At 38.3% G+C, this 14,381-nt stretch overlaps 2 protein-coding genes across 5 annotated transcripts in view; one reads left to right on the top strand and one right to left on the bottom strand.

Moving 5' to 3' along the window:
• WDR3 (WD repeat domain 3) overlaps positions 1–11,627 on the top strand; it is a 33,880-nt gene extending 22,253 nt beyond the window's left edge. For 3 of the 4 annotated variants that reach the window (XM_039322797.1, XM_039322795.1, XM_039322796.1), the window contains exons 20-27: positions 241–291; positions 1,348–1,413; positions 2,473–2,565; positions 4,974–5,021; positions 6,233–6,276; positions 7,377–7,505; positions 10,257–10,350; positions 10,907–11,627. In XM_039322797.1, the coding sequence (XP_039178731.1) occupies positions 241–291; positions 1,348–1,413; positions 2,473–2,565; positions 4,974–5,021; positions 6,233–6,276; positions 7,377–7,505; positions 10,257–10,350; positions 10,907–11,062 (681 nt within the window). In that variant the 3' untranslated portion in view covers positions 11,063–11,627. Of the gene's footprint in view, positions 1–240; positions 292–1,347; positions 1,414–2,472; positions 2,566–4,973; positions 5,022–6,232; positions 6,277–7,376; positions 7,506–8,291; positions 8,387–10,256; positions 10,351–10,906 lie in introns of all 4 variants that reach the window. The other variant, XM_039322798.1, reaches the window with a different exon arrangement.
• Positions 11,490–14,381, bottom strand: part of LOC120298763 (sperm-associated antigen 17-like) — a gene marked incomplete at its 5' end in the record, with an annotated part of 46,214 nt that continues 43,322 nt past the window's right edge. The window contains one exon of the mRNA XM_039322792.1: positions 11,490–13,541. Coding sequence (XP_039178726.1) covers positions 13,405–13,541 — 137 coding nt within the window. The remainder of the gene's footprint in view (positions 13,542–14,381) is intronic.

Below are 14,381 nucleotides of genomic sequence, written 5' to 3'. Positions count from 1 at the left end.
AGCCTCCCTTAATGTTTAGCTTTCTTGGTAGGTATTGAGAGCATAATAAAATTGTAGAGAAGAGAAGCAAATATTCTTGAACTGTTTGGAAAAAATGTGTAGAATAAAGTTTTCAGAGCTGGTTGGAATGAGGTATATACTCAAAAAAATAGGTTCCTTGGATACTCTGGATTGGGAAGAATTGTTTTCCATTTTAATATAATTGGACATCCTGACACACAAGATACTTTCCTTTCACAGCAAAGAGAAATAGACTATGAAGATAGTGTCGCTAAGGAAGATCAGCCAGTGGTAAGCAACATCTATTTGGACAGCTTTTTTCTCTTGTTTCTCAAGCTGCCTTTCTTGGGGACCTCAAGATGGAGTTGGAGCGTCCATGGAGACTGGAACATGGGATGCTTGGTTGGTTGCTGTTATCAACTAGCTGACTAGAATTTCCTGATTGTCTTTATCCTTCATATTTGAACTGAATTTTAGGTCAAACTTGCAGAAATGAATAACCCAAATGCTAATTTTTCATTTTACTTTTATGTTTATGTAATTAGTTTTGTTGGACATCATAATTATATACTTAGTACGTCTGTTTTGTAAAATAGTTTCAGATCCCACGAAAAAAATCTCTGCTAAAAAGCTTACTCTGCATTTGATTCTAACCCATATTAGCTTAATTCTTTTTCAACCCCACAATCCTAATATGAAATCAGTACCCCCGTCAGATTGAACTAGCTTTATTTTGGTCAGCAGAATTAAGCACAGTAATAGCCATAAGCTTTCGAACTAACTTCCAGTTCACACCTTCCTGTTTTTTTTTTCTAATCCAAGATTCCCATCACTGTATCTATGTAATATTTCATTTTTTGGTCACAATAGCGCATTATTCTTTTTAAAACAGTGAGGAATTATCTCATTTGTTTCTTGATTTTGCCTTGGAATTTTAACAGCATTGTCTCAGTTCTGTACATCGCATGCTAATAGTTAAAATTTAAAAAATGACTAAGAGAGCATGTGGAAATACACAAACAGAAGACAAAGCAAAGATTTCAGAAACAAAGCAGAAATTGCTTCACTTCAACTGGAAAGCAACAGTCACTAATATTGCCCTCACTGCCAGCCTTATGCTTTTCTTATCATTTAGTTTCTTCTAATTTTCTGGTCCATAAAAAATCAAAGTATTTGCCCTGGGCTATTGCAGAACTTATTTATATACAAAAGGTACACAATTCAAATAGAGAGTCATGGATGTTCAAATCAAAATGGACCTAAAATTTCAGTAGACATATTTAGATTTCAGGAGATGTATCCCTATTTTACAGATATTAATTTTAAAATGTTTTTGTTTCTTGCCAGGTTCCTGGGGAGATTCAGGGTGAGGCTGGATTAGCTGGGAAGAAGACCATTGAAACTGTCAAGGCTGTAAGTTCATTTTTCCTAGAATTTTCTACTAAAAGGGAAGATTCCTTCTTTTGTTTTAATAATAATAATAATAATAATAATGGCAGAATATTCATATCACTCCTTTAAAAAAATCCTCTACATCAATTGCTGATCAGAAAGTTGTCCAAATTAAGCACAAACTTTCTAATACACTGAATTAATTGCCTGTGTGTTGTTTCAGTGGGAGGCAGATCTATAAGTGAATAAATCATCATTGAAAAACTCAGCCTCTACATTATCTCATTTTCCTAGCAGTTGAACAATCAAGGGAGAAATATTAATGTTTCCTTAGACACACCTTCAGGACTTTTGTTAGCTCGATGGCAGGATTTGAAACTACTACAGCAGGGGTGTCAAACTCAATTTCATTGAGGACCGCATCAGCATTGCGGTTGCCCTCGGGGGGGGGGAATGGGTAGGTGTGGCCAAGGTGGGTGCAGCCTACTGGTGGGCGTGGATGGAGTGGGTGCGGCCTACTGGGTGGGCATGGCCAGCTCTACATCGTTCGCGTCAAGGGTGCCTATGGGGGCCTGGGCAGGAGTGAGACAGATCTGAGGGTCTCTGGCAGAAGATGGGACCGGGGCAAGCACCAAGTCATGGTCCATTTCTTCATTCCTCATAAAGGGTGACACCTCCCCAGCATGCACCCAGGGGGTGGGGCCGATGTGGCAGGGGCTTGTTTCTAGATGGCCTTATGGAGCTAAGACTGAATGCGTTTCAGCATAGATGGCCACCACAAAATTGTACATTGGCTCCCGGCCAGCCTGGGCCAGGGCCAAGGCAGGGGGACCATTCCCTCACTGTTTCCAGGATGGCTTTGTGGGCCACATGAAACCACTTTGCGGGCCGCATCCAGCCCCCAGGGCTTGTGTTTGACATGTCTGTATTACAGTACTCCCTTCCCTAAAACATAAAATGCAATTGATTTTTTTCAGCATTGCTATTGTAATGACTCTAGATTGCAATTATTTGTTCTAATAGGCTTTTCTAATTAATTAGTACCATGTGTTTTGGGTTTGTTTTTTTTTTTCTCTCTAGGCTGAACGAATCATGGAAGCCATTGAACTCTACAGGGAGGAGACTACGAAACTGGAAGAGCACAAGGCCGTCTGCAGAGTTGCTGGAAAAGAGGTGAGGAAGGAACGACTTGTGTTTTGTTCAGTGTAGTGCAAGCAAACCTATTTATTATCAGAGAGAATGCTTACAGGGCTGAAAAGAGACATAATCTTTGCATCATCAGTCTTATACATAATATTCAGCTGATTTTAGTATTTTTGAGATCCATGTAGTAAAGTGGATAAAAGTGCATTAATCATTTACAGTGAAAGGTTCTTCCCATTTGATGTAACAGAACCATCCAAATAAAAGTTAAACCCAACTTCCTAGGAACGCAGGAAAATCCCCAAACAAAATCTGCTATTATTTAAGTTTGGTTAGATTATCTCCCTTCAGTTTTCATCCTTGGCCAAGTTGAAAGGAACTTTAGAAGAGCCCCTATTTATTTATTTAGCATATTTATATAGCTGCCCATCTCACAAACATCTGATTAGGTGGCATACAACACAAGAGTTGAAAACTCCGTTACAGTCTAAAACAATAAAAAATAAACAGATAAAACCCAAGAAAGTAGGAGGACAAACATCACATCAACTCACCTTCCAGGCTGCCCCTGAGACCCCTCCTTCCCAAGGGTGGTGAAAAAAAACATATTTTATAAGTACTCTTCAAATATTTCAAAGGATCTTATGTAAAATAGGGTCAGTATCTATTTCTCTTTCTCCAAAGAGAATAATGGGCTTTAAGTTACAGGAAAGCAAATTCCAAATAACTATTATGAAACATTTCCAAAGGGCAAGAGCAGGGTCATACTACAAACAACTATCCAAAGACCACCTTTCACTGGTTGTTGTTGAGGAGGAAGCTGGATAGCCATCTGTCAAGAAAGCTTTAATTTAATGTTGAGTGTTGGACTCAACATCTGAATGGTCTCTTCCAATTTTTAAGATAGGACATAGAAGAAGACTGTCCTATCCCTATGCGGCTCTTTGGGCCTTCCCCTGTGGTTCCCAGCCTCCTCTGCCTTTGCAGAGAGAGACAGAGACAGAGAGAGGCAATTGCGCTTCCCTGCTTCTCTCTCTCTCTCTCTCTCTCTCTCTCTCTCTCTCTCTCTCTCTCTCTCTCTCTCTCTCTCTGTGTGTGTGTGTGTGTGTGTGTTTGTGTTTTTTTGTCTGTGTGTGTGTGTGTCTGTGTGTATGTGTAAAAGAGAGTGCACTCACAGTGTTCTCTGAGGAGCTGAAAAGCTTACTGGGCGGAGCTCCTCCCTTTGCTGCGTCTCTGCAGGAAGCAGGAAGCAGGAAGGGCAGGAGAGAGTTAGCTAGCCCAGCTAGGCTGACTCAGGAATTCTGGGAGTTGAAGTCCATGAGTCATAAAAGAGACGAGGTTGCTTACCCCTGAGCTTGTTGGACAACAGCTTGAAGCTTGCCAGGTGAGCAGCAGATAGGAGGGGGGGGGAGAGGGAGGGAGAGAGAGAGAGAGAGAGAGAGAGAGGAAAGAGAGAGAGAAAGAAAGTGGGGGAAGAGGAGTGGCAGACCAAGGGCAGATAGAGAGGGAGGGAGAGAGAGAGAGAGAGAGAGAGAGAGAGACCCTTTTGACATCTAAAATGAAGATAACACTGCATATATCCTTTTTTAACCTGTGTGTGTACACACACACACACACACACACACACACACACACACATATACATATATATATACACACAAACACACACACACCTATAATAAAGGTAAAAAAGGATATATGCAATGTTATCTTCATTTTAGATATCAAAAGGGTTTTGCGGCTCCCAGTGTTTTGTTTTTTGTGGGAAACGGGTCCAAGTGGCTCTTTAAGTGTTTTGGGTTGCCTACCCCTGCCCTAGGGGAAGCTGGCTAAAAAGCTCACTTGAAACAAACATGGTCTCGCATATCTTCTTTGCTTCAGACAAGAAATATTCATCATCAGTGAGCAATGCTCTTAATGCAAAGGCTTAACTTTTGAAATGGGGACTAAATATAGGATAATTTGATTGCCAATAAACATACTACTACCTCATTAGTATTTGTTTCTCTCTTAAGATATTGCTACTGTTTAGTATTGTTTGATACCTGTAGCAGTATTGACGCTAATGCTGCATGTTCTCTTCATATTTGATTCACCACATGTTATCTCCCTGTCTCTGTAGTCGCATGATTTGCTTCAGTTGTAACAGCTCAGATTTGAGCGTGCATGCGTAAAATGAGTTATTTGGAGAGCCATGATCCTGTCAAGAAAAGTTCTTTGCTGTTTAGTCATGTGTATATTTGGCTAGGGTAGATTAAATGTATATTTTATGAAATATTAAACTAAGTAGACAGAGGCGTGTTTTATAACCAGAAAGAAATGTTTTTTTTAAGTTGGTAGTGAAATGATGCATTTAATTTTTCAAAACAAGATATGTTAGCTAATTACTTTTGAACTCTCATGTAAGTTAGTTATTGTAACTCGGTTTATTTCTCCAGGTTCCTGCTCCTGTAAATCCAATTCTCCAGGCATCTGGCAATATTTCAGTAAGTCTGATTTAAGTCATTTGAAGGAACTATCTTGGCATAAAAACATATCATAAATAGAAGTATATATGTCATGTAAGGGTCTTGGTAGAGTTCATAATGGATTGGAAGTCATGTTTGTATGTTTCTTTTTTTTAACCTTTTCAAACTTAGTGTTCCTATAATTTCATATTTCAGTAACTTAAAATTTCCATGAACAGTATAATCTTAACGCAATTTATATTCTCTCTTTTGTATAGAGGTATATTTTCAGTCTTGAGATTAAATTTTATGTGTTCATATTTCTGCCTGAAAAGCTCTTTAATAGATCTGTCTCTTAAAGACTGTTTTGTAATTATAACTCAATAATTTACTGCAAGTAAGAATAGAAATCAGATCCAATAAATCTTACTTAACTAAAGGAATTTTCAAGGTACTTTGCCTTTTCTCACATTTACATTTTGTTTTGCTATTGTAAATATGGCAGCTAATAATAAAATAGAATTGATTACTTCCATCCATCTTACGTAGTTCCTGGGAGAATAGACAGTAAAGTCATATTAAAATTAATTTCCAAAAGGAGTTGTGTAATTTTTTGTTTTCCGATTTCTTTACAATCTTTTTTTCAATTTTTATACTTAACAAATTGCTGCATATTGGTAACAGTTCTGTTTACAGTAATTGTTCCTTTGAGCTTACCAAAGAACTAATTAAACAGACATTGCTACCGATATGTACTAATTTAATTACTAAGCTCCAACACAATTGGTAAATATAATGCAATTTCAAAATGGTGGAGTACTATCTATAAATTATTATTAAGGGTCAGTTCTTGATGATTTGCTGAAATAAATCAAAGAGATAAAGAATTTTGTCTCATCAAATTTGAACGTTAAGGTCTTTTCCCTATTTATTTAGAACTTCTAAAAGAGCTTGTTGCTTTTAATGTATGCATTGATTTCTGATAATTACATTTTTAATGTTAGCCTTTTAAACTTTTCCTTGGACAACTGGCCCACATGTAATACAGATATCTGAACTCCATTTGGGGCACCTACAAATATGAAGTAGATGGTCACTTCTGTGTGATAGTTGTGTGTGTAGTAAATAAGTTGTTTGTGTAGTGAGGTACTGAGAAAAATAGTATACATCCTAAAATTTGTTGCTGAAAGGTAATAATTTGAATTACCTGCTGTAGCTTATGATGAATTTTTTCTTGTTTTTCCTTGCAGCCTTCTGCATATGTATTGGATGTTCTGAAAAAGGTGAAATCAAGGTATGTTCTTAGAAACCTCTTACTAATAAAATCTTGAATTTCTTAATAGCTTGTCTAATGGGAGCTGCTGAGGTAAACGCTAGAAGGGTCTCAGCAAGTTGAATCTATTTTGTATGAATTCCATGTCTAATTTCATAATCTGTAGTTTTGTCAAGCTTCCAAATATACTGCATTAAGAGAATGTGCCCTAATAAAGTATTGAGCGCTACTGAATATGTAGCCTTCAAATATGATAATATCCTTGGAATCTCATGATACAATATATGTTCTGGGTCTTAATTAGATTTAGAATATACATTTTCCTTAGTCCTAATGATCAGAGTAATATGCAGGCATATCGCTGGAAGCATATAGACAGAAACATTATTATTATTTTGCAATTCTCCTTCTCCAGTCTCTCTCAGATGCACTGCAAGGAGCTAAATAATATTTCTGAGTGTTAAATGAACCATAAAATACAACTAATTTACTTCTAGAGAGCCAGTTCATTCAAGTATTTCTATGCAAATTGCCATCTTTTTTTTATGGAAGTATGGCTGTGAGTATTAATGGTTCCACTGGTAGAAATTGCCCTAGAATTTGGATTGGCAACTTGTAGTCCTCCATATATCTTTGGACTGCAATTCCTCTAGTATTTTTCCGTGATGGCTAAGGACCTAGAGCTCACCCGTATGCTACTTACCTCTGCTGTGAAATAAAATTAAGCCACATTTCACCCAGGATAAAGTTTCTCCAGAGCCCACTTGAAAGGCAAGTGTTTTGGGAAAAAAACTTCAGGCATTTGCTTCTAAATATTATTTAGCTGGCATCAAGTAAGGAGAACAAGGAGACCAAGCTGGATCAAGACAGAATCAGAGTTAGAACCAAACCTACCGTTTGAAACCATTGATTCAACGTGATCCCTAATTCTGTTTCTTGGAAAGGAGGCAATAACAGTGCCAGGACACTGTTTAAAGTATGCCTTCCCTTTGCCTTGAGCATCTGCTTTTCTGCCCTTGATAGAGAAAAACTTTATTGCCAGATTGTTGGGATTTTTTTTTAACGTTCTTGGTGCTTGATATGGAAATGATGATCCATATTTCTCTCTCTCCCTCTCATAGTGAATTGGAAGAATCCCTTTTGGTTTTGCCTTTCTCCTATGTGCCTGACCTTCTGAAGCTCTTCAGTCAATATTTTGAATTGGGTCTAGAGGTAGAATTGCTCTGCCGGGCTCTCCTGTTTCTGCTCAGGTAAATTGAAGGTTATTTCATTTCTTTTTTTAAAAAATCAGGTATATTACTATTTTCTGTAAGACCGAGACTGGCTAACTTACATTAGATTAATATGGGGAAGCTAATCAAAGTCTGGCATGCTTAGAAAGCAAATTTGAAATTAATAAAAAAAAAACAATAGCCCAATTTTTTTTAAAGTATTTTATTAAGTTTTACAAGGATAAGGAAAGGATAGGATCGATATGGGTATTAGGTAGGGTTCAGGAGTGGCATTAGGGTAGGTACAAAAATGGGGTTGCCCCCAACAATAATTCCACGCTTTAGCAAGCAGACTGTCGTCCGGATACAAATATTAAATAACAGTAATTAATATAATGATAAATAACTATAATCAATAATAACCATAATCATAAAAATACTAGTCAATAAACATCATTCATCCTAATAGACTTCACAATCCTTTCTCGCTAGATCATATTGCTAACCATTGATAGAATTTTTCCCATGTTTTAAAATAAACTGAATCTTCTTTCTCTTTAATCTCTAAGGTTAATCTATCCATTTCTGCACATTCTAAAATTTTTGTAATTATAATCTGGTCAGATGGTAAATTTTCATTTTTCCAAAATTGGGCAAATGCTATTCTCGCAGCTGTCAATATGTGTAATATTAAATATTCATTCTCTTTTCCATAATTAAGTCCTAGTATTCCCAATAAAAACAGTTCTGGTTTAAATTCTATGTGTATTTTAGTCATCTTTTCCAGCCATAAATGAATCTTAAACCAAAATTTCTTTGCGCTAGGACAGGGGTAGGCAACCTCGGCTCTTTTATGACTTATGGACTTCAACTTCCAGAATTCCTGAGTCAGCATACATGCACTAGGACATACCCACCAGGTATGGTAGTAAGCACCTGGTTTTTGTTTACATTTCCAACAATTTGGACTACTGCACTGCGCTCTACATGGGGCTACCCTTGAAAAGTATTTGGAGACTACAGTTGGTCCAGAATGCAGCCGCGCGAGTGATAGTGGGTGCTCCTCGATACACCCACGTTACACCTATCCTCCGTGAGCTGCACTGCTTGCCTATTGGTCTCCGGGTCCAATTCAAGGTGTTGGTCGTTACCTTTAAAGCCCTATATGGCTCAGGGCCAGGCTATTTGCGCCTACTACCTCATAGTTCCCTACATCTGGTTAGATCCCACAGGCTGGGCCTCCTTCAGGCCCCGTCGGCCAAGCAGTGCCATTTGGCGGGGCCGCGGAGGAGGGCCTTCTCTATGATGGCGCCCACGCTTTGGAATCAGCTCCCCCCGGAGATTAGGACCGCTCCCACCCTGTTGGTCTTCCGTAAGCTACTTAAGACCTGGCTTTTCCGGTAGGCCTGGGGTTTATAAAACCTTACCCCTGGATGATTGTTTTTGTATTGTTGTTTTGTTATGTTTTATGTGTTTTTTTTATTGTTAGCCACCCAGAGTCCTTTGGGAGTGGGGCGGCTTATAAATTTTAAAAATAAAAATAAATAAATAAATTATTTGATACATTTTTAAACATTTTCACTAATCTTACTGATGTCATATGCCATCTATAAAACATTTACAATAGCTCAATTTTTGTGCACAGCTTAGCAGTTCTTGTTTAGTCACTACGACATCATTTTTGTTGATTTAAAAACATACACCAATACAATCAATCTCTAGTCTAGGCAATGAACATTTCATCTAAGTTGGATATCAGTTTTTCCAGTCCCTTTGTCCGTTACTTCACATTCTTTGGTATCTTGTAATTGTCGAAGGCTGGTAAAACTGGCAATAAAGCCTGGCAATATTGAACATTTGTTCTATAGGCCACCCTATTCAGCATGCACATTCCTTATTTTATGTCAATAGCTAGTGACAAATCTTGTTTGAGGTTGGCTTTCTCTAGATCAGGGCTTTTCAACCAGTGGTACGGGTACCACCTGTGGTACATTGGCTCCTGGCAGGTGGTACGCGACCATCCTAGAAAAGTGGTAGCGGGGAAGGGGAATGAGCTGAACTGATGGCAGCACCGCACAAGCCTGAGTGAGAGATGGCTGGAGCTGCAGGACTGTCAGGGCTCAGGAGAAGTGCCAGTATCAGCGCTTCTTTGGGGATGTCAGGGCTCAGTGGAAGCACCAGGATCAGTGCCAGGCTCCAGCTGGAGCTCAGCGCTGATCCTGGGGCTTCTGCTGAGCCCCGAAGAAGCACCGATCAGCTGGAATGTTGTGATTTACATTCAGATGCTTGGCAACTGATTCATATTTATGACAGTCAGTGTCCCAGGGTCATGTGAAGTGACCAAAACCTGCTGCAACCACCTAGCAGATGGGGGGAATAAAAACCAAACACCCCCACCTCACCCTCACTGCCAATGCTCAACAGAAATGCTCACAACAATGAAAACCTCAGACAGGAGGAAGAGCGCCGCTGGGCGGGCAGGCAGGTGTCTTGCTTGGCTGTGGTTTGGGGGGCACTTTTTTCAGTGCCATTGTAACTTCAAACAGTCACTAAGCGAACGGTTGTAAGTCGAGGACTACCTGTACCTTATCACTTTTTTCCTCTTTTTAGGGGGGGGTCATCAAATTTTTGACACCTTGCTAGGCAACTGGTGATACTTGGATGTTGCCATATCCTAAAAGTGGTACAATGGGTGAAAAGGTTGAAAAGCCCTGCTCTAGATGTTCCAGGACTTTAGAACAACAAACAGTATCAATATCTTAGTTTTCCTGTATTTGTTCTTCCTCCTAGGATACACTTTGGGCAGATTACAAGCAATCAGCTTCTTGTTCAGGTGATGGAGAACCTGAAAAAAACCACCATTTCCAGAGTCGGTCAAGTGAAAGTAAGTGTGTAGTGGCACAATATTTTTCATGTTTAAAAAGTGCTGGTTTAGAATTCTGGTCTGATCTCCCAAGCTCTGCAGTTCCTTGTCCGTTATCGTGGAAGGGGCAGCAAGTGAATATCTCACTGAATATCATCTGCATTATCAGTTAGGAGCATGTTCTCAGCTCCAGCTCATGTCTCATTCCTTCTTTTCTTATGCTAGGAATATGGATGGAATAGGATGACAGAAGTTCCCGTAGCTTGCTTTGTCAAGTAGTGAAAGGGCAGGATTAAAGCTTGCTGGTATTTGAAACAAAGGGGAAGATTTGCTTGATAAGCTGATACTTACAGCAAGCTGCTCTGATTTCCCCGCCCCTCCCGTTTTGAACCCCATCTGAAGCAATAGGATAATATTGCCATTATCTTACAGTCTTAAAGTGGGTGTCAGGATCATTAGACAATTGAGCACTGAAATAGTAGCAAGTGGGTATGGAACTAAGTAGATGATGCTTTAATGGTTTTCCTGGTCTTTTCTTAAACTTCACTATTTATTTGTATTTATGCTGTACCTTTAGGATGTTCTGGGATTTAATATGGCCGGTCTTCAGTTCCTAAAAAGAGAAATTGAAGCCAGGGATGAAGTGACTTTTTTTGCTGATGCTACTGACCGATTTGAGGAGAAAAAGAGGAAGAGAAAGAAGAAACAGAAGATGATTCTTGCAATGCTATGAGGCAGTTTGCTGGAGGATTTGTTGCTATCTGAGAACACTGTGATGCATGCTTCCAGCTACTGAGGGGGAGTGACTTTCAAGGGCTTGGGAGAGGATGAGGGAACCAGAGAAAAAACATGCTGAGTTTTTATCCACGGGTTTTGAGATGGGTTGTAAGAGGACTATCCCCTTCATGTGTTCCCTGCTTTTGACTGCTACAACATCTTCTGACCTGCTGCTTTAGCTCTTCTTTAAAAAGCCACCTCCTATCCCAGGACCCCACATTGACTCTCATCCCACTCGTTATAATGACAAATCATGCAGATAGAGCTCTCTGCCCTCTTGCTGCATGGATGAATTTTTTTACTCTGTTTTACAACAACATTGTTTTCCCCACCTTTGGAAAAAAGAAAAGAAAAAAACAGTATTTGTTCAGATTTGATGTGGCTACGAATGACATGCTTCACATAATATAGCATTTTGGCCTGGTCTGAGAATAGATCTGTCTTCGCAGTTTGAGAAGATTTCATTTGTACTTGCTTTTCAGTCTTATTTTTGCTATTTAATGAATTTGTCATTTTAGTAATAGCAGTTTGTATTTGATTATTTTCTGATCTTAGTTTTGGGGTAGATATGAGACCAAGTGTTTTACCTCAATTGCATATTGCTTGCCATTTGCAATTACATAAATCATTGCTCCTCTGTGATACAATCCTAACAAAAGTCTTCTAGCTGGCATACAGAAGTTAAAAATTAGTTCTCCAGATGTATAATATTAGATGGGAATTTAATTTAGCCTAATAAGGAATCTGATTTCCTCGTTTAACCTGGAATTTAATTCAGCAAGCTGCTCAGCATGAATACAGTTAAATCTTCATACTTTTCTAGGGAGGGCACATTGGCAGAATTTCAAAATAAGTATTAATGGGTTATCAATTCTACGCTAGCATCAAAATTAGCTGATTTTGATGAATGCTAGTGATGTTCTCAAGATATTAGAGATGTTGCACAAGCTCTTTGTGCTTTTTCACCTCAGCAAGGGGAGTAGCAATTTGTTTACACACCCTTTCTGTTAAATTTTCATAAATTCAAACCAAGAGATTTACTGTAGTGCAGAATTTTTCTTATTTATTGCTACATGTTCATATTATTAAGATGACATGCTCACAATTGTTTACAATACCAATTTATATACATTACATAAATATTAGGTTAAAAACAATTTCATTAAAACATCGATTTAACATTCTTGGCATATTAAGAATGTTAGACACTGCAGGACTGTCATTAGAAAAAATTAATCCAGGTCTGCTCTGCAAAACAAACATAAAAAATTATATAAGCATATGGACACATTTTTAAGCAAGTTTTCAGATGTAACTTTCTAGTACAACTAACTTGACTGACAAAACGCATATGCCTTCTAAATTCAGCAGGTCGATATAATCATTTATATCTTATTTGCCTTGTGCATTTAAAGTAAGTTAAAGTAATTATGGAAGCAGATTTTTGCCTTTGACATTTCCTTAAATACAGAATTCTTACTTAATGAAGCAGAGGGCTTGAAATCACTTGTGGCCTCTGCTGTCCTCTGAAAACTGATGACAGAATTAAAAGTCTGTCTAAAAGAAAGAAAAATCCTGTCCTACCTCTTATAGGTCTCATTTTCCTCAAAAATGCCAAAGGCATATCACTGCTTATCCAATCATTCTAAAATTATTTCAAGTGATCATCTCTGCAAAAAACCTTGCATATGATTTGAACTTATGAATTTCTGTAGTTTTTAATTTGCATTTTCTGACTACTAGACATATATATTCCAAGTATTTTCTTGATTCAGGATGCAGAGGTGACTGGCAGAAAGCAGTTGGCCACACAAGAGTCAGGGGAAAGGAATCTCAATTTGCCAAATCTTTTTTTCACTGTTTCTTTTTTCCTGAGTACAAGAAGCATAGTGTATTTCTGTACCACCTACCCCAAAACTGCATTCAAATGTGTCCACCTAGAATTCTGCAAGCCACCTCTTAATGTGTACCATACAGTGTCCCAATAGGTTTTGTGCACATTTTTAAATTGTGATATGTAATACTTAGAAACAGGTATGTATTTGGTTGCTTGAATATTCTGGTCTTGTAATTTTCTCATTTAGGATCCGTCCCCATCAATGCCATTCATGTCTCTTACACCCAAATGGTCTCTTGGTTGCCCTCCACCACCACCCCCGACCCCCCAGCTTTCCTAACCCCTTCCCCACCAGTACATCCCAAGCTCCTTACTTCTTCCCCCCAATAGTGGCTTAATTGCCATTCATAAACTCTCCTTTTGAAACCCAGACTTTCCACACTGAAATACAATTGCTTACATTAATGAGGAAGCTTGTGAGGAAGTATTACTCTAAACTGAGAGATTGGACTTGCTGGAATCAACTGGATGTTGGAGGCCTGCCCTCCTTTGGGATAGTTTGGTGGTCTCTCATCATAGACGGTGTCTGTTAAGACTGGTGAAAAAGCAAGTTAAGGAGATACATTGTTTTGCTAAACCCCTTCTCCAGCCTTGAGTGTAATAAAGCCTAATAATGAAGCATAAAGACAGTTTTTAAAAAAGGGGCTGCCTGAACCACTAACTTCTACTTTCATTTTGACAACACAAAAAGCATTGAGATAATACAATGAGACAAGAGACTCCAGAGTCTCTTTCTTTCTTACACAGTTTAGCAGAAAAAGTAATAATGATGTCCCTATGGCAGCTAGCTTACATTTTTGTCCATGTAATAGAGTGGCACAGGGTCATAGAGCACACCAGATAAACTGTTTATAATTCCTTCGGTGTTAATATAGCAACTCGTGTTTGACAGTGCTGGGGCTGATAATGAAATGCTGCATTATTCTCAGTTGTACAAACCAGTAATGTGTGTTTGTCCTTTCAGATATCTCCTGGGAGATGTAAATTAGTGGGACAACAATAGAACACTGAAAAATTCCAAACATTTTAGACTTTGTTATACAATAGATTGAAGTGATATTCTGGTTCTTAGAAATGGGAGCAATGTAATTGTATGTAAACACCTTTTTTTGATATTATGCCAGCAGCTGAAGAGAACAATAGAAGGTAGGCATGACTGCTCCTATAACAATTACAAAATAAACATGCATAATGTTTATGATGGATATTGTAAAGCCTTGGAAAGGTTTTACTCTGAAAGACAGCACTGGAAATAAATAAAAATAACAAGGGTGGGATACTAAATAAGTGATTTAAAGAAAGGTAAGATTGCCACTTGTCAGTGAAGTGAAGACCATTAGTTTATCCTATATAAATTCAATGTAGAACAAAAGAAAAA

The sequence above is a fragment of the Crotalus tigris genome, unplaced genomic scaffold, assembly GCF_016545835.1.
Source record: "Crotalus tigris isolate CLP2741 ecotype Arizona unplaced genomic scaffold, ASM1654583v1 scf7180000024124.1850442, whole genome shotgun sequence".
Classification (NCBI taxonomy): Eukaryota; Metazoa; Chordata; class Lepidosauria; order Squamata; family Viperidae; genus Crotalus; species Crotalus tigris.
This window is presented reverse-complemented; position numbering and strand designations above follow the sequence as displayed.